At 41.5% G+C, this 19,761-nt stretch overlaps 1 protein-coding gene across 1 annotated transcript in view; it reads right to left on the minus strand.

The window, feature by feature from the left end:
* The window catches only part of SYT4 (synaptotagmin 4), a 38,132-nt gene extending 24,506 nt beyond the window's left edge, over positions 1 to 13,626 (minus strand). The window contains exons 1-3 of the mRNA XM_073680449.1: positions 13,251 to 13,626; positions 5,245 to 6,056; positions 626 to 746 (exon numbers count right to left, since the gene is read on the minus strand). Of these exons, the coding sequence (XP_073536550.1) occupies positions 626 to 746; positions 5,245 to 6,056; positions 13,251 to 13,287 (970 nt within the window). The 5' untranslated portion in view covers positions 13,288 to 13,626. The remainder of the gene's footprint in view (positions 1 to 625; positions 747 to 5,244; positions 6,057 to 13,250) is intronic.
* Positions 13,627 to 19,761: the final 6,135 nt, after the last annotated feature.

Here is a 19,761-nt window from a genome sequence, read left to right on the forward strand (position 1 = left end):
TAACAATAATAATAATAATAATGATAAAAATGCATCATATTATAAATTCATGAACCATCACCAAATGAATTTGTTACATTTTATGCATATTCAATAATTTCCAATCATATAACATTAAAATGTTTCCTGACTTAAATCTTTAACCCTTTTTCCACTCAATAACCCAATAAGTGGGAGTAATAGAATATAAAGTTTGGTAATTACTTTAACATTCAATTAGACACAAAAAATCTTCCTAAAGCCTACAGAAATCATAGAGACACCCAAAATCAAAATTGGTCCCAATAATAGCTCCAACGAATGTCTAATCATTTTTTAATTAAATATAACATTGATCATAATTTTTTATTATCTTTTCAGATATGTTTTACATCTTAATAACTATGCTTCATTATTGCAAAGTCAGTTAAAAGAAAAAAAAATGACTCCCTGAAGCCAACACTAGGGGGAGCTCAAGGCTTATTGATTTATTCAGAAGGTATTCTGTAAAACAGAAGTTTAAATGTCTATGAGCGCCACCTAGTGACTAATGATATGATTGAAGGGAAGCATGCAAAACAGCATCCATACATTAGAAATCTATAATATAGGAAGTGGTTATAATCATAATCTCTTTTTACTGCACCTGATAGTCCTGATATGTCGGCTTTTGGCAGGTGACGTGCCTTCAGCACCACCACTGTTAATGTGTTGGTAGTTGACTGGTAACACAATGAGATCAGCAATTCGCCACGTCCTGACGACTTCTACAAGTCAATATGAGACATTCATTAGTAAAGGCTGTGAAACATAATGATGAGCAAATACTTTATAAAAAATGTTACATAGTGATATGGTTACAAATGTTGCACTAACACTTCAGGCTCCAATTCTTTTCATTTTCAGGTGATTATTCAATAGTGAAGCTACATACATGTGCAATAAAAAGTAACGCACTGTCATAGCTCGCACAGCACCATCTGGCAATTCTTGAAAAGGTGACAAATGGACCGGTCTTACATTCTGCCACGTCGGCCCGAGACACTTCCAATAGTATCAGCGTCATCAGGGTCACCGATACTGTTAACCTCGGTTGTCTGCTCTGCCACTTACTAAGGCGGGAGGCAGGAAGCTTCCGGTCTGCGACCTGCCAGGGGTTGATGCCATGCAGGGGATGTCAGGTAATGCAATGAATCACTAGGCTGTGCAGGCATGGGGACTGCAGCAGAGGAGCAGGAAGAGCAGGTAGAGCGCACCACCACGAGGCAAGAGAGAGGGGTGAGGTGAGAATTTGTTTATTTTTACTCTTTGACAGGCACAGGGGGACTTTATTACTAATATAAAGAGACATAGTGGGATCATTATTAAGAAGAGGTACCAAAGGGTGGGGTGGGTCATTATTATATGGAGAAAAAATGGAGACCCAATGGCAGTCATTGTTATGAGAAGGTACAATGGGGGTCATTATTAAAACGAGACACAATGGGGGGATTATTTAAGAAGGCACAATAGGGGTTATTATTAAAAAGAGGATCGTTTTTAAAACGAGACAAAAAGGGAGTGGAGGGCATTATTTCAAGGAGACTCAATGGGAATTATTATGAGAAGGTACGATGAGGGTGATTATTAAAAGAAGACATTGGGGGTCATTAATATTAATACAGGAGTATAAGGAAGGACATGGAGATATTATTATTATTAGGAGGCACAGACGGAGCATTATTATTACTGTCTAGGGCACTGGTTATAGTGCTATATGGTTTGTATAGAGGTGAGGGATATGAGGAGGGTCCTAGAGAAGCAGTAACCAAAGATGACTCTGTGCTACAATTTGAAGACGAGTTATAGATGGAAGAAGTAGTCATGATGGTGTGGGCTGAATGAGAAAGAAAAGGGAGGAGAACAACATGTTACTGTTGGTACTATTGGTCTTGCAGTAATTCTTGATTTCCTCCAATATCAGGGAGGGTCATATTTGTAATAGAGACCCCCATCTGGTGATGTGTGTGTGTGGGGGGCGCTGCATAGATGAGAGAAAATGCAGACTGTTTCTTCTGTTTAAATCTCTTATTCTTTATTAATTTTGGTGCAACATGAAAAAACATCATAAACACAAGTAAAATACCTGACGCTTTTCGGTGGATGCACAATCTTACTTACAGCCTGCATAGGCCTGTGTATAAATGCTAGAGATAGATTTCGTTTCCAGTCAGACCCTACAGAGCACCTTCTATTTTTACGCCTGCTTCAACCTATTTTTGATTAGAATTCTTCGGCAGAGGTCATTGTAGTCTGTTCCTATGGAGTCCAGTTCTCCTGGGAGGGAGCAATATCTATTAATCTTATTGTTTTCTCCTAGTAGGCAACCAGCTTCCCTGCAGAGACCTGGTGGTTGAATGTGCAGCCACCTCCCTGCAGGTTTCTGCTCATTATGGAAGGTGGGCAGAAACCTCTCTGCAGTATCCTAGAAATGATTGAGGGTGGGCAGCCACATCTTTGCAGGGTTTCGGAAATGATTGAGGTTGTCATCCACTTCGCTACCAGTTTTGGGAAAAATTGAGGTGAGCAACCACTTCCCTGTTAGTTTTGGGAATAATTGAGGCGAGCAACCACTTCCCTGTAAGTTTTGGGAATAATTGAGGTGGACAGCCACTTCCCTGAAAGATATTGGGAATAATTGAGGTGGGCAGCCACTTCCCTGAAAGACATTGGGAATAATTGAGGTGGGCAGCCACTTCCCTGAAAGATATGGGGAATAATTGAGGTGGGAAGCCTCTTCCCTGAAAGATATTGGGAATAATTAAGGTGGGCAGCCACTTCTCTGAAAGATATTAGGAATGACTGAGGTGGGCAGCCACTTCTCTGAAAGATATTGGGAATGACTGAGGTGGGCAGCCATTTCCCTGCAAGTTTTTGGGAATGATTGAGGAGGGCAGCCATATCTCTGTAAGTTTTTGGGGAAGGATTGAGGTGGACAACCACTTCCCTGCAAGTTTTTGGAGAATGATTGAGGAGGGCAGCCACTTCCCTGTAAGTTTTTGGAAATGATTGAGGAGGGCAGACACTTCCCTTCAAGTTTTTGGAGAATGATTGAGGAGGGCAGCCATATCTCTGTAAGTTTTTGGGGAAGGATTGAGGTGGACAGCCACTTCCCTGCAAGTTTTTGGAGAATGATTGAGGAGGGCAGCCTCTTCCCTGTAAGTTTTTGGAAATGATTGAGGAGGGCAGACACTTCCCTTCAAGTTTTTGAAGAATGATTGAGGAGGGCAGCCACTTCCCTGCAAGTTTTTGGAGAATGATTGAGGAGGGAAGACACTTCCCTGCAAGTTTTTGGAGAATGATTGAGGAGGGCAGACACTTCCCTGCAAGTTTTTGGAGAATGATTGAGGAGGGCAACCACTTCTCTGCAAGTTTTTGGGGAATGATTGAGGTGGGCAACCGCTTCCCTGCAAGTTTTTGGGAATGATTGAGGAGGGCAACCACTTCTCTGCAAGTTTTTGGGGAATGATTGAGGTGGGCAACCACTTCTCTGCAAGTTTTTGGGAATGATTGAGGAGGGCAACCACTTCTCTGCAAGTTTTTGGGGAATGATTGAGGTGGGCAACGACTTCCCTGCAAGTTTTTGGGAATGATTGAGGAGGTCAACCACTTCCCTGCAAGTTTTTGTGAATGATTGAGGAGGGCAGCCACTTCTTTGAAAGTTTTTGGGAATGACTGAAGTGGCCAGCCACTTCCCTGCAAGTTTTTGAGAAATGATTGAGTTGGTCAGCCACTTTCTTGTGGGTTTCTGGAAACAAAGAGTAGGCAGCCCCCCACATACATGTTTCTAGAAATTACATTTCTACAGAATTCTGGAAATGATTGTCAGTGGGCAGCCACTTCCCTGCAGGTTTATAAAGTGTATGAAGCTCCCTGCTTAGGAGAGTGCACTACAAGGAAAATAACTTTTTATGGCATTCTATATTTTTCCCCTGTGAACTAAGCAAAACAAATATAGCATGGTGAGTGTTCAGGATACAACTCTTATAATAGTCAGAAATACTGTAGTATTGTTCCCATGTAAACTTATATAACAGCATATTCTGAAAAGAAACTTGAAAGTACAATTATCCTATAAGGACTCACAACTGAGTGGCCAATAGATGAACATATAGCACAAACATCTGCTTGCAAAGTATCACAAAATCTTTTTTTTCAAATCTGGTCAATATGCACCAATCATCTCAGTGTATGTCAATCAAAAAATAAAGTTAAAGTCACTCTATGTGGCTTTAGACTTGTGAATCCTCACAGCACCAGTGTCAGAAGTAGCGGGCATGAGATTGAAAATATGTGATTTGCATACATGCGGTCACATGTAGACTAGACTGGGTGTGGTCTCGCTCAATGCAAGTGGCTGGATACAGTCTAGTCGGAATGTGGCCAGAAGTGTGCAAATTACATTCTGTATGTGCGGTGACATGACTGCCTGCTCCCAACGCCGGCACATGTCATTATATGATGCTTTCTTAAAGGGAAGCTGTCAACAGAAAATCACTTAATAAATTAGGTTTTTGTGTTAAATGTATTCTTTAAATATTTTTAACAATGTTATATTTATTTTTTTATTCTAAATTTTTTTTTCTGCATTGTAATTAAAAATAATAATAGTCTTACATTTTTCACAGTAGACTTTTACTTCCTTTTCTTTTAAAAAAATAACACAACTACTTAGACAAAATTGTCAGACCCCCGACCCTATCTTTTGCTTTATTTATGTGTCTAATGAGCGTGTGCAAAGATCATCATGAAGGGAGGAATAGGGTCAGCTGTGACTGGTGGATCCTGTGTTATCAGCTGTGATATCTGTCATTGTAATGCTGCCTCTGCTGATCAGGAAACTGCTGCAAACTCCTCCTGAAAGAACAGGAAGTAAGTCTAAGAAAACTCCAGTGGCCCGTGTGAAAATTTCAAGATTACTCATTTTATTTTTATGGAATAAATAAAAACTTTGCCAATTTCCTTTTTCTAATGTTTTTTTTCCATATAAATGTAACAGAAAAACCTGATTTAAACAATAGAACAATAGATCATTTTCTGATGATACCTTCCCTTTAAGTTTCATACTTGGTCCACCAGCTGGTAATGAGCTAATTACAGTATGGAGCAGGCACAATGTAATTACAGGCATTGTGGGAGGCAAGGCAAAATTGTCAAAAAAAACCTCCCAACAAATCAATAAATGAAGCAGGTGACGTTAATGGATGTAATAATTTAGAGCATTACCCTGATGTTTCTCTTATTGATCTCCCTGTTCATCAACACTCTTCCATCGGAAAGCTCAATCCCCGAGAGAGGGAAGTAGACTTCTCCAATGACGTCATCTCTGGAGAACCTGTCGAAGCTCAAGATGATGAAGTGGAGGACTAGATCTTGCACCTGGCTGTAAGGGATTCCATAAAAGGTAAAGGTCTCATCGAAGGCTGGGTCAAGGGTCTTTCGAAGGACTCTTGTCTTCACCTTGTGCTTTTTCTCTGGAAGGATGGTCATTTTTATGTAAGGATCAGAAGTCATTGACTGTTCGTCCATGGCCGGAAGAGACCTGGCTTCCTTGATGTTCACCACGAAAGCCTTCTTCTCGAAGTTATACTCTAAGGAGAAGAATAGGCTTCCCAGCTTATCTGGCTTCTCCACAGACGACAGGGACGAGATGGAGTTGATACTCTCGGGAGATACAGAATTCTTGTCTTTTTCTTGTAATTGAGGCTGTGAAAAATCCTCTAGGTCTGGAGAACTCCTGACTTTATTGGTTTTAGGAAAATTGCCATTCAAGTCTCTTTTCTCCAGATCGAGATGAAGCGATGTCTTTGATATATGCGACTTGGGCGATAATTCCGACTTTTCGTCGGCCCCGAATTTCTTTTTGCTGTTCAGATTTTCAGGGTATATGTTGACACCTTTCAACACGTGGACAAATTTGTAAGGAGGAGTTTTGTTGGATTTGGCGGATTTGCGTTGGCAGCAGATCCAAGAGAAAAGGGAGACTGTAAACACCAGGCCAAACGCCCCTATAAGGCCAACCATTGTGGGGATTTCGGCTGTAAAAATAAACATATAGAGAACAACAATTATCAAAAAAAGACAAACCCTGTTACATTAATAACATTAATATAGAGGAATACACACATCTGATTTCAATGTCAGTAAACTAGATGATATGTGCCACCTGCTGGTAACTTGTGGTATTACAATACATTTTATTATAATACCCATGTAGCAGAGCTGAGTATGTCATGTGCTGTTTCCATTTAGATACAGATTTAGCTCTACTACACATCTACTACATCCATAAAATGTTTGATGCTACACATAATATTAAAAAAACACCCAAGCTTGAGTTAATATTGGAATATTAACATAAGGACAATCCAAAGTTAGTAATAGAAATTATCACTTAATGCAAGAAAGAGCACAATGTAAGGAAGCGTCACCTCCTGTGTAGTGTAATGGCGTATAATACCGCAATCACTGGTAAAAGATCGAGGACTGTAAACATCTGAAATAAGTGTGAAACCAACTCCAGATGTTACATTGTTAGATCTTGCAGTAAATGCATAAGTAAAAACTAGAGGGGCGTTTAGTCAGTCGGCACAATGATTGATGGATTTTACATATCTCTACGGTTATCGAGGGCACAAAGGGAAAAGTGCCAAAATCAGCTCAACTGCAACTAGGAGAACAGGGGAGGAAATGGTGAGCGTCTCCACATCACTCACATACGTAGCGCCCCATTCATACAGTGTCAACCACCATGGCCGCACTCGGCAAACAGCGAGGAGCGGCGGCCCGCGGTCTGCTGATTACAGTGCACATTCATCTGCCAATATAATACAGTTTTCTCAGGCATTTAACAAAACGTCTTGTAATATTTTATTTTCAAGGGTTCCATGAAAATCTTTTTAATATCTATCCAACCTATTAAACCGAGATATGTGGGGGGGAGTGGTAACGATGATGATAGTCCTGACTAATGGATTCTCCTCTATATACAGAAACGAGATGAAGAGACTGTCACTATACACTACTTAAGGTTCTCTATCTATCCATATATCCATCTATCTATGTATGTATCTATCTATCTAAAAAGGAAAAAAGGAGTGGCACCAAGGTAGTGTGGGTGCAAAGCGTCCATACAAGGACCAAATCATCCTGATCAACAGCAACAACTACAGGCAGCACTCCTCTAGTTGTCTATCTATCTATCTATCTATCTATCTATCTATCTATCTATCTACCTATCATCTTTCTATTATCTATATATTCTATATATTATCTATCCATCAATACATCTATCTATCCATCAATACATCTATCTATTATCTATCTATCTATCTATCTATCTATCTATCTATCTATCTATCTATCTATCTATGAGGAGGGGCAGCTGTGAGATCTGCAGCAGTGAGGAGGGCAGCTATGAGATCTGCAGCAGTGAGGAGGGCAGCTGTGAGATCTGCAGCAGTGAGGAGGGGCAGCTGTGAGATCTGGAGCAGTGAGGAGGGCAGCTGTGAGATCTGGAGCAGTAAGGAGGGGCAGCTGTGAGATCTGGAGCAGTGAGGAGGGGCAGCCGTGAGATCTGGAGCAGTGAGGAGGGCAGCTGTGGGATCAGGAGCAGTGAGGAGGGCAGCTGTGAGATCTGGAGAAGTGAGGAGGGGCAGCCGTGAGATCTGGAGCAGTAAGGAGGGGCAGCTGTGAGATCTGCAGCAGTGAGGAGGGGCAGCTGTGAGATCTGGAGCAGTGAGGAGGGCAGCTGTGAGATCTGGAGCAGTAAGGAGGGGCAGCTGTGAGATCTGGAGAAGTGAGGAAGGGCAGCCGTGAGATCTGGAGCAGTAAGGAGGGCAGCTGTGAGATCTGCAGCAGTGAGGAGGGGCAGCTGTGAGATCTGGAGCAGTGAGGAGGGCAGCTGTGAGATCTGGAGCAGTGAGGAGGGGCAGCTGTGAGATCTGGAGCAGTGAGGAGGGCAGCTGTGGGATCAGGAGCAGTGAGGAGGGCAGCTGTGAGATCTGGAGAAGTGAGGAGGGGCAGCTGTGAGATCTGGAGCAGTGAGGAGGGGCAGCTATGAGATCTGGAGCAGTAAGGAGGGGCAGCTGTGAGATCTGGAGCAGTGAGGAGGGGCAGCTGTGAAATCTGGAGCAGTAAGGAGGGGCAGCTGTGAGATCTGGAGCAGTGAGGAGGGGCTGCTGTGGGATCTGGAGCAGTGAGGAGGGCAGCTGTGGGATCTGGAGCAGTGAGGAGGGCAGCTGTGGGATCTGGAGTAGTGAGGAGGGGCAGCTGTGAGATCTGGAGCAGTGAGGAGGGGCAGCTGTGAGATCTGGAGCAGTAAGGAGGGGCAGCTGTGAGATCTGGAGCAGTGAGGAGGGCAGCTGTGAGATCTGGAGCAGTGAGGAGGGGCAGCTGTGAGATCTGGAGCAGTGAGGAGGGCAGCTGTGAGATCTGGAGCAGTGAGGAGGGCAGCTGTGGGATCTGGAGCAGTGAGGAGTGGCAGCTGTGAGATCTGGAGCAGTGAGGAGGGCAGCTGTGAGATCTGAAGCAGTGAGGAGGGGCAGCTGTGAGATCTGGAGCAGTAAGGAGGGGCAGCTGTGAGATCTGCAGCAGTGAGGAGGGGAAGCTGTGAGATCTGGAGCAGTAAGGAGGGGCAGCTGTGAGATCTGGAGCAGTGAGGAGGGCAGCTGTGGGATCTGGAGCAGTGAGAAGGGCAGCTGTGAGATCTGGAGAAGTGAGGAGGGGCAGCTGTGAGATCTGGAGCAGTGAAGTGAAGAGGGGCAGCTGTGAGATCTGGAGCAATGAGGAGGGGCAGCTGTGAGATCTGGAGCAGTGAGGAGGGGCAGCTGTGAGATCTGGAGCAGTGAGGAGGGCAGCTGTGAGATCTGGAGCAGTGAGGCGGGGCAGCTGTTAGATCTGGAGCAATGAGGAGGGCAGCTGTGAGATCTGGAGCAGTTAGGAGGTGCAGCTGTTAGATCTGGAGCAGTGAGGAGGGCAGCTGTGAGATCTGGAGCAGTAAGGAGGGGCAACTGTGAGATCTGGAGCAGTAAGGAGGGCAGCTGTGAGATCTGAAGCAGTGAGGAGGGGCAGCTGTGAGATCTGGAGCAGTGAGGAGGGGCAGCTGTGAGATCTGGAGCAGTGAGGAGGGCAGCTGTGAGATCTGGAGCAGTAAGGAGGGGCAGCTGTGAGATCTGGAGCTGTGAGGAAGGCAGCTGTGGGATCTGGAGCAGTGAGGAGGGCAGCTGTGAGATCTGGAGCAGTGAGGAGGGCAGCTGTGTGATCTGGAGCAGTGAGGAGGGGCAGCTGTGAGATCTGGAGCAGTGAGGAGGGCAGCTGTGTGATCTGGAGCAGTGAGGAGGGCAGCTGTGTGATCTGGAGCAGTGAGGAGGGGCAGCTGTGAGATCTGGAGCAGTGAGGAGGGCAGCTGTGAGATCTGGAGCAGTGAGGAGGGCAGCTGTGGGATCTGGAGCAGTGAGAAGGGGCAGCCGTGAGATCTGGAGCAGTGAGGAGGGCAGCTGTGAGATCTTAAGCAGTGAGGAGGGGCAGCTGTGAGATCTGGAGCAGTAAGGAGGGGCAGCTGTGAGATCTGGAGCAGTGAGGAGGGGCAGCTGTGAGATCTGGAGCAGTAAGGAGGGGCAGTTATGAGATCTGGAGCAGTGAGAAGGGCAGCTGTGGGATCTGGAACAGTGAGGAGGGCAGCTGTGAGATCTGGAGAAGTGAGGAGGGGCAGCTGTGAGATCTGGAGCAGTGAGGAGGGGCAGCTGTGAGATCTGGAGCAGTGAGGAGGGGCAGCTGTGAGATCTGAAGCAGTGAGGAGGGGCAGCTGTGAGATCTGGAGCAGTGAGGAGGGCAGGTGTGAGATCTGGAGCAGTGAGGAGGGGCAGCTGTTAGATCTGGAGCAGTGAGGAGGGCAGCTGTGAGATCTGGAGCAGTGAGGAGGGCAGCTGTGAGATCTGGAGCAGTGAGGAGGGGCAGCTGTTAGATCTGGAGCAGTGAGGAGGGCAGCTTTGAGATCTGGAGCAGTTAGGAGGGGCAGCTGTTAGATCTGGAGCAGTGAGGAGGGCAGCTGTGAGATCTGGAGCAGTTAGGAGGGGCAGCTGTTAGATCTGGAGCAGTGAGGAGGGGCAGCTGTGAGATCTGGAGCAGTAAGGAGGGCAGCTGTGAGATCTTAAGCAGTGAGGAGGGCAGCTGTGAGATCTTGAGCTCTGTGCGGTCCATAAAGGTTGGTGGTTGCATGGTTACAGGGAGGTCCACATGGTCATCAGGCTAATAATAAACATGTCCATCCTGATCCATCCACCTAGTTTTATATAACTGGTTTAACTTTTCTCCCATAGAGGTGAGAGGGAGAGACGCAGAGTGACTGCTGAGTATTCACACACAGGGTCATGGGGCGGCAATGGTGCAGACCCTACACCTGCATCACACAGCACGCGTCCCTACAACCTGCATAAGAGGAGGGGGCACATACAGGACCCTGCATCACGTGCCGGCTCAAGCTTTAACCCTTTCATATTCATATAAGAAAAGACCAAAGCCTATGTGCCGGCTCAGATTTTAAACCCTTGGTGGACATTCCCCTAGTCTATGACACCGAGGGTTTCTGAATAGTTGATGGACCCAGTAAATCATTGACTATGAGACAATGAACATCTAAAAAACTTTTCCATCAGGAAGGCTATTGCAGATGTGAACATAAATAAGAACGTGAGGATTTCGTGTAGTGTTTCACGTAAAAAAAAAAAGAGTGTTAAAGTAAAAAACAATCTACAACTACAGTCAGTGCTCCAACCAAGATGTCTTCATAGATAACTCGAATATATATGGCTTCCCGTCCACTAGAAAAGAAGCCACCCACACTTATAAGAGACAGTTTCTTCCTTTGTTCCTCATGTTCTTTTCCATGGCTTTGTACATAGCACAGTGGAGCAGCCTTTAGTGATGCTTCTCTGATGGAGGAGCCTTTAGTGATGTTTCTCTGATGGAGGAGCCTTTAGTGATGCTTCTCTGACGGAGCAGCCTTTAGTGATGCTTCTCTGATGGAGCAGCCTTTAGTGATGTTTCTCTGATGGAGCAGCCTTTAGTGATGCTTCTCTGATGGAGCAGCCTTTAGTGATGCTTCTCTGATGGAGCAGCCTTTAGTGATGCTTCTCTGATGGAGCAGCCTTTAGTGATGCTTCTCTGATGGAGCAGCCTTTAGTGATGCTTCTCTGATGGAGCAGCCTTTAGTGATGTTTCTCTGATGGAGGAGCCTTTAGTGATGCTTCTCTGATGGAGCAGCCTTTAGTGATGCTTCTCTGATGGAGCAGCCTTTAGTGATGCTTCTCTGATGGAGCAGCCTTTAGTGATGCTTCTCTGATGGAGCAGCCTTTAGTGATGTTTCTCTGATGGAGGAGCCTTTAGTGATGCTTCTCTGATGGAGCAGCCTTTAGTGATGCTTCTCTGATGGAGCAGCCTTTAGTGATGTTTCTCTGATGGAGGAGCCTTTAGTGATGCTTCTCTGATGGAGCAGCCTTTAGTGATGCTTCTCTGATGGAGCAGCCTTTAGTGATGCTTCTCTGATGGAGCAGCCTTTAGTGATGCTTCTCTGATGGAGCAGCCTTTAGTGATGTTTCTCTGATGGAGGAGCCTTTAGTGATGCTTCTCTGATGGAGCAGCCTTTAGTGATGCTTCTCTGATGGAGCAGCCTTTAGTGATGCTTCTGTTATTTAAAAAGAACCTTAGTTGCTAAATTATGTAGCAACTAATGGGTTTTACTAATAGCTAGAATCCTAGGAAAAGTACATGCTGCAACGGAGACGTCTCCATCTGTAGGTGGGCGCTCCTCTTTACATCTATCTGTACAGTAAATATAGTGTAAAATAAAATGTAGAAACTATAGTAATGTAAAGACAAGGTGCTGTGCATTCAGAGTGCAGGTGCAGCAGCACTCAGTGCACCTGGAAGAAAACTGTGAGCATCTATACCACCAGCCTCACACCCATCTTGCCAGCTGTGATCTCATGGTAGTCATGCATTACTTCCATGTCAAGACACCCTATATATATATATATATATGTATATATATATATATATATATATATATATATATATATATATACATATATATATATATAATGCTGCTATATAGGTGAGTAAAATAAATAAATAAGTTAAAAATATATATATATTCTATTTTAATGCAAAAAGGGATTTAAAGAACAGCACCATTTAATTACTCACGACCGGTGCAAGCCTCCTCACAAGAGTCCAAATTGTTCCATAATATAGACAAAAATGTTATTTTATATATATATATATATATATATATATATAAAATAATGGTATATTTCAGTTTGAGCCCCCTTATGCAACTTGACCTCTTCTGCCATCCACCTTCTCATAAACCATGTCCTTTACTCCACGGTCCCACCCTGCACTTCCCAACCCCACCTCCCGCTCACAATCAGCCCCCCACCCAGGCATTCACCCACACAATGCATATACAAAGACCACCTCTTGGTGAAGACCACTCCTGCATTTCCTTCTGATTTCCATTTCCACCATATATAACACCTACCATACTGAACACCACCACCACTTTTTAATGCAAGAGACATGACTATCATTATTTGTTGAGATCCATAAGTAACTTTGTAACACTGTTTCCTGCACTTCCCATGGACTTGCAGATGTTCCCTACATCCAGCGAAAAGCTATTTATAGTTGTCCCATAATGTCTGACGTCATTGAGGCAGGATGCATTAACACTTTACACAATCCAGGCGATGATGAATCATGGCTTAATGTGAGGCAGGCTGAGTCTTGTCCTACTGCAATGGAGTCCAACTTACTAATAGGTTGGAGTCAAAGCCAATGTCATCTATTGCATTTTTGCCGAAAACTTCTCTCCATTGCACACAAAAAAGCAATGCATTGCAAAAAATCAACTAACTTGCATGCTTTGGTCTGTGGGTATGAGAATGCCAGTCATCCGGTAGCCCCACACCCTATCGAGCGATGGCGTAGATAGCAATTGGAGCTTAAGATGAAGACTTCTCCATAACCAAGACTTCACAATAAGTAACAAGGAGTGGAACTGAGCAGCTATGGAGTCTATAGACTGAGAACATCACATGCAATCCACCTCCACCCACTCACTGCTCTATGGGGATGTTATGCTCAATGTTACTTATTATCAGTCCCATACTTAATAGTTGTTTTTCTTCCCCAACTTTGTAAATAAGGAAAAAAGAAGAGATGTATCTTACCATAAGCCTCCCCAGTGCTGCCACTGACTGGAGCCATGATTCTGGCTCTGCTCTCCAAGGTGCTGAAACCTGTTCTGGAGGCTTTTCTGCTGGGCTCCTCTTACAATCAGCAGCTGGGAACAGCCTGAGAAAATGGCAGAGAGGGAAAGAGAGAAAATGTGCCTGTATCCAGTGGATGTGAGGATGAGGAGGGGCTGGCTGCTCTCCTGAGCTGACTGCAGCTCACCTCCTGCTCTGCTCCAGCTGCAGACAAGGCTGATGGCCAAATTGACGCAATGCTGACGCTACAAGGCTGGAAGCAGCAGCACCTTCCTCCCTCCTCATCCTCTGCCTCCTCTCTGGAGATCTACAGGATGCTTAGCAATTATTGGAACTGCCAGGGAGAGGAATGGTTAATGCAAAAAGCATGCTTGTCTGATTCAGACATAAAGAGGAATGGATCTGCAAGTGCTGTACATGACATGGCAGCAATAGGCATTGTAAGGCATAAAACACACCCGAGTTATGTGACGTTTCACCCAGTGTCTAAACAAAATCAACTAAAGAAATGCATATTTTCAAATTTTTTTTTTCATTATTCTTTAGACTTATATTTATTGTTGCATTTATTGGTGTATTTAATTTCTTTTTTTTTTTATTTATGTACTATTTTTTTAAATAATTTATTTTTATTTATTAATAGTTATTCACATTTTTTTCCATTATTCTTTAGACTTATATTTATTGCTGTATTTATTGATGCATTTCAATTCTATTTTTTTATTTATGTACTATTTTTAATAATTTATTTTTATTTGTTAATAGTTATTCACATTTTTTTTTCATTATCCTCTAAACTTATATTTCGGTATTTATTGATGTATTTCATTTCTATTTTTTTTTTTAATTTATGTACTATATTTAATAATTTATTTTATTTATTTTAAATATTTATTTGCATTTTATATGCACATTATTTATGAATATATTTCATTTCTATATATTTTAAATTCATGTACTTTTTTTAATCCTTTTTTAATATTAAATTGCATTTTGTATACCCATTATTTGTGGATGTATTTAGTTTCTATTTTTTTATGTACCATTTTTAATCATTTACTTTATTTTTAATATTTATTTGTATTTTATGTACACATTATTTTTTAATGTATTTCATTTATATATATTTTTAATTTATGTACTATTTTTAATCATGTATTTCTTTGCATTTATTTGCATTTTATATATGTATTATTTATTGATGTATTTTATTTATATTTGTATGTACTAATTTTTAATAATTTATTTAATTATTTTTAAAATATTTATTAGCATTTTGAATATGCATTATTTATTGATTTCATTTCTATATTTTTTTATTTATTTACTATTTTTAATCATTTATTAATATTTATTAACATATTGTATACACAATATTTATGGTTGTATTTATTGATATATTTTGTTTATATTTTTTTATTTATGTACTATTTTTTAGTCATTTATTTATTTTTTTATATTTATTAGCATTTTATATACACATTATTTATAGTTGCATTTATTTATGTATTTATTTTTTTATTTATGTACTATTTTTAATCATTAATTTTATTTATTTTTTATATATATTCACATTTTGTATGCACATTATTTATTGCTGTATTTATTGATGTACTTAAATTCTATTTTTATTTATGTACTATTTTTAATCATTTATTTTATTTATTAATATTTATTCAAATATTGTATATGCATTATTTATTGCTGTATTTATTGATGTATTTATTTTCTATTTTTTTATTTATGGTATGTACCATTTTTTAGTCATTCTGTTTATTTTTTATATATATTTGCATTTTTTATACACATTTATTGTTTTACTAGATGGTGGCCCGATTCTAACGTATCGAGTATTCTAGAATATGTATGCAGCCGACCGGGCGCAATCAGCAGAGCGTTGTTTAAATTTGGCGCCAAAATCGCTGATTGATCGCGGCCGGCGACCACGAACAATCAGCCAAGCGGTGTTTAAATTTGGCGACAATATCGCTGATTGGTCGTGGCCGGCGACCGCAACCAATCAGCAAAGCGGTGTTTAAATTTGGCGCCAAAATCGCTGATTGGCCGCGGCCGGTGACCAATCAGCGAACTGTGTTAGTGAAGCCCGGAGAGTGTGTTTAAACTTGGCGCCAAAATTGCTGATTGGTTGCGGCCAGCTACCGCGACCAATCTGCAAAGCAGTGTTTAAATTTGGCGCCAATATCGCTGATTGGTCGCAGCCGGCTACCGCGACCAATCTGCAAAGCAGTGTTTAAATTTGGCGCCAATATCGCTGATTGGTCGCAGCCGGCGACCGCGACCAATCAGCAAAGCAGTGTTTAAGTTTGGCGCCAATATCGCTGATTGGTCGCGGCCGGCGGTCTTTAAATTCGGCGCCAATATCGCTGATTGGTCGCGGCCGGCGGTCATCTCCCGGTTGCATCGCCGCTGACCTCCGTGCGGCAGATGAGCCGCTAATGGCCCCATCTTTTTCTGAAATCCCGCGTCGCTGATTGGCCGCGGCCGGACCAATCAGCGACGCGGGATTTCCTGGACAGAAGGACAGACTGACGGGATAAGACAATTATATATATTAGATTTTGTTTCCATATTTTTTTATTTATGTACTTTTTTAATCTTTTTATTCACATATTGTATACATATTATTTATTGTTGTATGTATTGATGTATTTCTTTTCTATTTTTTTATTTATGTACTATTTTTTTGTCATTTGTTTTTTTATATTTATTAACATTGTATATACACATTATTTATTGTTGTATTTATTTATGAATTTCATTTTTTATTTTTTATTTGTTTACTATTTTTAATAATTAATTTTATTTAATTTCTAGATTTTTTCCTCGTGTACTATTTTAAATGTATTTAAATTATTTTTTATATTTATTTGTATTATGTATACACATTATTTATTATTGTACTTATTGATGTATTTCATTTCTACTTTTATTTATGTACCATTTTTAATCATGTATTTATTTTGTTTTATTAATATTTATTCTCATTTCATGCACACATTTAATGTTGTATTTATTTATGTATTTAACTTCTATTTTTTTATTTATGTACTATTTTTAATCATTTATTTTTTTATTATTTTTTATTTATATTTTGTATTAACATTATTTATTGTAGTATTTTTGATGTATTTCTTTTCTATTTTTTTATTTATGCACTATTTTTAATAATTTTTTTATTATTATTGTTTATTCGTGTTTTGTATACGCATTAGTTATTATTGTATTTTTTATGTATTTATTTTCTATTTTTATTATTTATGTACTATTTTTAATAATTTATGTATTTTTTATTAATACTTATTAGCAGTTTGCATACACATTATTTAATGATCAGCCTAAAGACATGCCCCTGAATAACTTTGTGAGTCACGCCCCCTAGGAAAAGCCATTAAAATTAGCACTAAATAAAAAGACCTATATAGTGGATTTTTTAATAAAAAGAAGTTGATTACTCAGGGAAGTGCAGGAGTAAAAACTGGCCACTTTTCACTTGGTGACAGGTCCTCATTAAATGGATGGGTGATCACTAATTTTAGTGGGTGCTGTGTAATGTTGCATTGGACAGGGTTTTCAAGCAGTGATCAATTGTACTTTATGGGACGCCACGGGTGTGTCAGAAGTGACAGTCGCCCTGCAGTGGATTGCAGGAGATCTCTACGTTTGGCATTGCAGACACCTTCTTAGAGGCTGTCTCTAGGACCCAGCAGCTACCTTCCTCTGACTAATTAACACCCTGGCCTGGGTGTATAAATACCTGCTGTGTTCCAGGGGGAGGTGCCGGCGACGTTAATTATTCCTTGTGAAGGCTTTAGCAAGAGCAGTACTTCGTCCTCTCTGCCTGAGGACATGTGCGCATTTGTCTGGAGTCGTCTAAAGCTAAGCTATTTCCCCCCGTTTGTCCTCCCTTGTTGTCTTTAGTATTCAGTGGGGATCGACTAGTGCTCATCTCCTCCCTTCCCTAGTCTTAGCCAATGGCCGGGAAAGACAGGGCGAGGAACGCGTGCGGCGATTGGTGAAGAGCCAATATAGGGACGTTAGGGGAGACAGGGTGATATTCTATCAGCCAAGAGGTCTCCATTCCCCCCTTTCCCTAGAGTCTGGGCTTCTTTTCCCTCTTCCCTTTGTGTTGCACTAAGTCTTTCCCACACCTTGGACCATTCCAGGATAAATTAAAGTTATAATAATGCTTTCAGCTATATCTAGTACTTTGACAACACGACTATCATTTATAAGTGGAGGCAAGGAGGCTCCTAGAAGCAATAACCTAGGAAAAGCTTATAACAGGAGGATATGTTGTATTCAAGATACATCAGGAAGCCTAACAATACGATAAATGAAAAGATCTTTAGGGCTTCTTGTTGGCTGAGAATACAGAGGAGTCACGCTAATCTTAGCTGACACATTTTTCTTCCAGATATCTGACCTGATTCAGGCAGCAGATTGGGTTGTTTAAAGCACCAGAGGGTGGAGTATAGGAAAGTAGGACATCGCAGTCATTCTATAAAGTGAGACAGTCTATCAATATGTGGCACCTGGAACATACACCAAGTTACATGCTGGGTGCAGATCCATAAAACATAAAGGGATAGGGATACATAAGAGATTATTATAAGCCTCAGTTCTATAGGGTAGACACTAGGCAGGAGCACAGAAGAACCGCCGTATTGTCTTCCCTTTGTTGGACAGCAGAGACGTCAGTCTAAAGATACATTATAAACGTAAGATTGGAAATTGTTTTGCATTTAACTCCCCTCCTGACAGGTATTAAAGAGCATTCCCTATATAAATGGAAGTATAAGATGCTGAGCTGCTTCTTTGGGAGAAGCCTTTTAATATTTTATTGCTCTCCTACATGGTTAACAGATGCTGGTTTATAACCCTAAAGAAGCATAAAACATAGAAAATACCCAAAGAAGAAAATAAAATGCATGTCAACAATTCCTCCATTCATCTCCTCCTTTGCTTTCATTTTATCTTAACTCATTACAAAACTGAGAAATAGAAAGAAATCTTCTTTATGCTCCTGAGAAGATCCACCATGCCCCCTTTTTAGTTTTCTTTACTGTCCTATGTCTCAGTGTCCCCACTGCCCTATCTGCTGGTAGAGCAGCTCTTATGACGCATGGACAGGAGGTGCTGGTGACGCTGTGTGGTCAAGATGGAAAAACGGTGGTAGAAATAACAGGGCTTGATGTACAACCGGAGCAGTTGAGCTGGAGCATTTGCATAGACGTAGCAGAGTTGGATTCACAGCTACTAGAGTAGCAGAGTAATTCATGAAGAAGTAGAGAAGGTACAACAATGTAACAGGGTTGACTCGGCAATGTAGTACCGATGTAGCAGAGCTGATGTTGCAATGGTGGCTCTGCCGCTCAGTTTAGCAGATCTGGAACAAATACCATATATAGCTGAGTCGAGTGATGTGGAAACGATGCAGTAGAGTTTGCAACGATGACTCAATGAAGCCGAATTGCCACATTGATGTTGTAGAGTTGATACATAGATTTGGTAATGATATAGCAGAGCTGAGATGGCAGTGGTAGCTCAGTGTAACAAAGCTGACAACGTTTTGTGAAAACAAATATTGCAGCATTAGCAGCAGAGTGCTAAATAGCAAGATTATAATAACTACCTAAATACTCAGGATGAAGGGTATAGGAATTGAGACAGCGCAGAAGCGTGTCAGGTTGCTGCAGCAACCTAATGCACAGAGATGAAAATACTCCTGGCAACAAAATGACAGAGGATGTAATTTTGAGCACTGGAGCCAGGAGAGGTGAGTAACAAAGACAAAAAGATTGTTAACACGCTCTCCAATGGATAACCTTCACACCCTCAAGAAATCTCTACCTGTGAGGATACATTAGTCTCCTGCTTACATTTATTTATAGGTTTAAAGGGGGTATACTCAAGTTGTCACTTCAGTTTACTTACTTTCTTGTTCCTTGTTATGTGGTCACTCTTCCTAGAATGGCAGTGCTAGTTAGTAGCACTGTCCTGTCCTACTATAAAATATTAAGTTAGTGTTTGTTCTACACTAATTTCACTAAATTTGCATATAGAGATATATACAGCATGTACAGGGCTCAGGAAAGTAAAAGTCATGATTGGGAGAACTGCTCCTGATCCTACAGATACTGGAGGCTTGTGATTCTACAGCACTGATAAGAGCACCTTTGTCAGGAGCTGGGAGGGAGAGGGAGGTAGGTGAGCAGCTACTTTCTGTATAGAAATCAATTGGCTACAGAGAGTTGGCTGGGATGATAGGAGTTAACTCCTCTCCTGGACTGTAATTACTGCACACACTGGGCCAGGCTTTATGTCTCACAAATACAAAAATAAATACTTACTGTATTTGTATGGTTTTACACAATTAAATCACCATCAACTATTACCTTTTGCCATTACTCTGCCCCCCTGTCAGATTCTGATATTGTTAAAGACTTTGTCC

This window comes from Phyllobates terribilis, unplaced genomic scaffold (genome assembly GCF_046119375.1).
Source record: "Phyllobates terribilis strain yellow unplaced genomic scaffold, ASM4611937v1 Scaffold_1__5_contigs__length_1240528914, whole genome shotgun sequence".
Lineage (NCBI taxonomy): Eukaryota > Metazoa > Chordata > Amphibia > Anura > Dendrobatidae > Phyllobates > Phyllobates terribilis.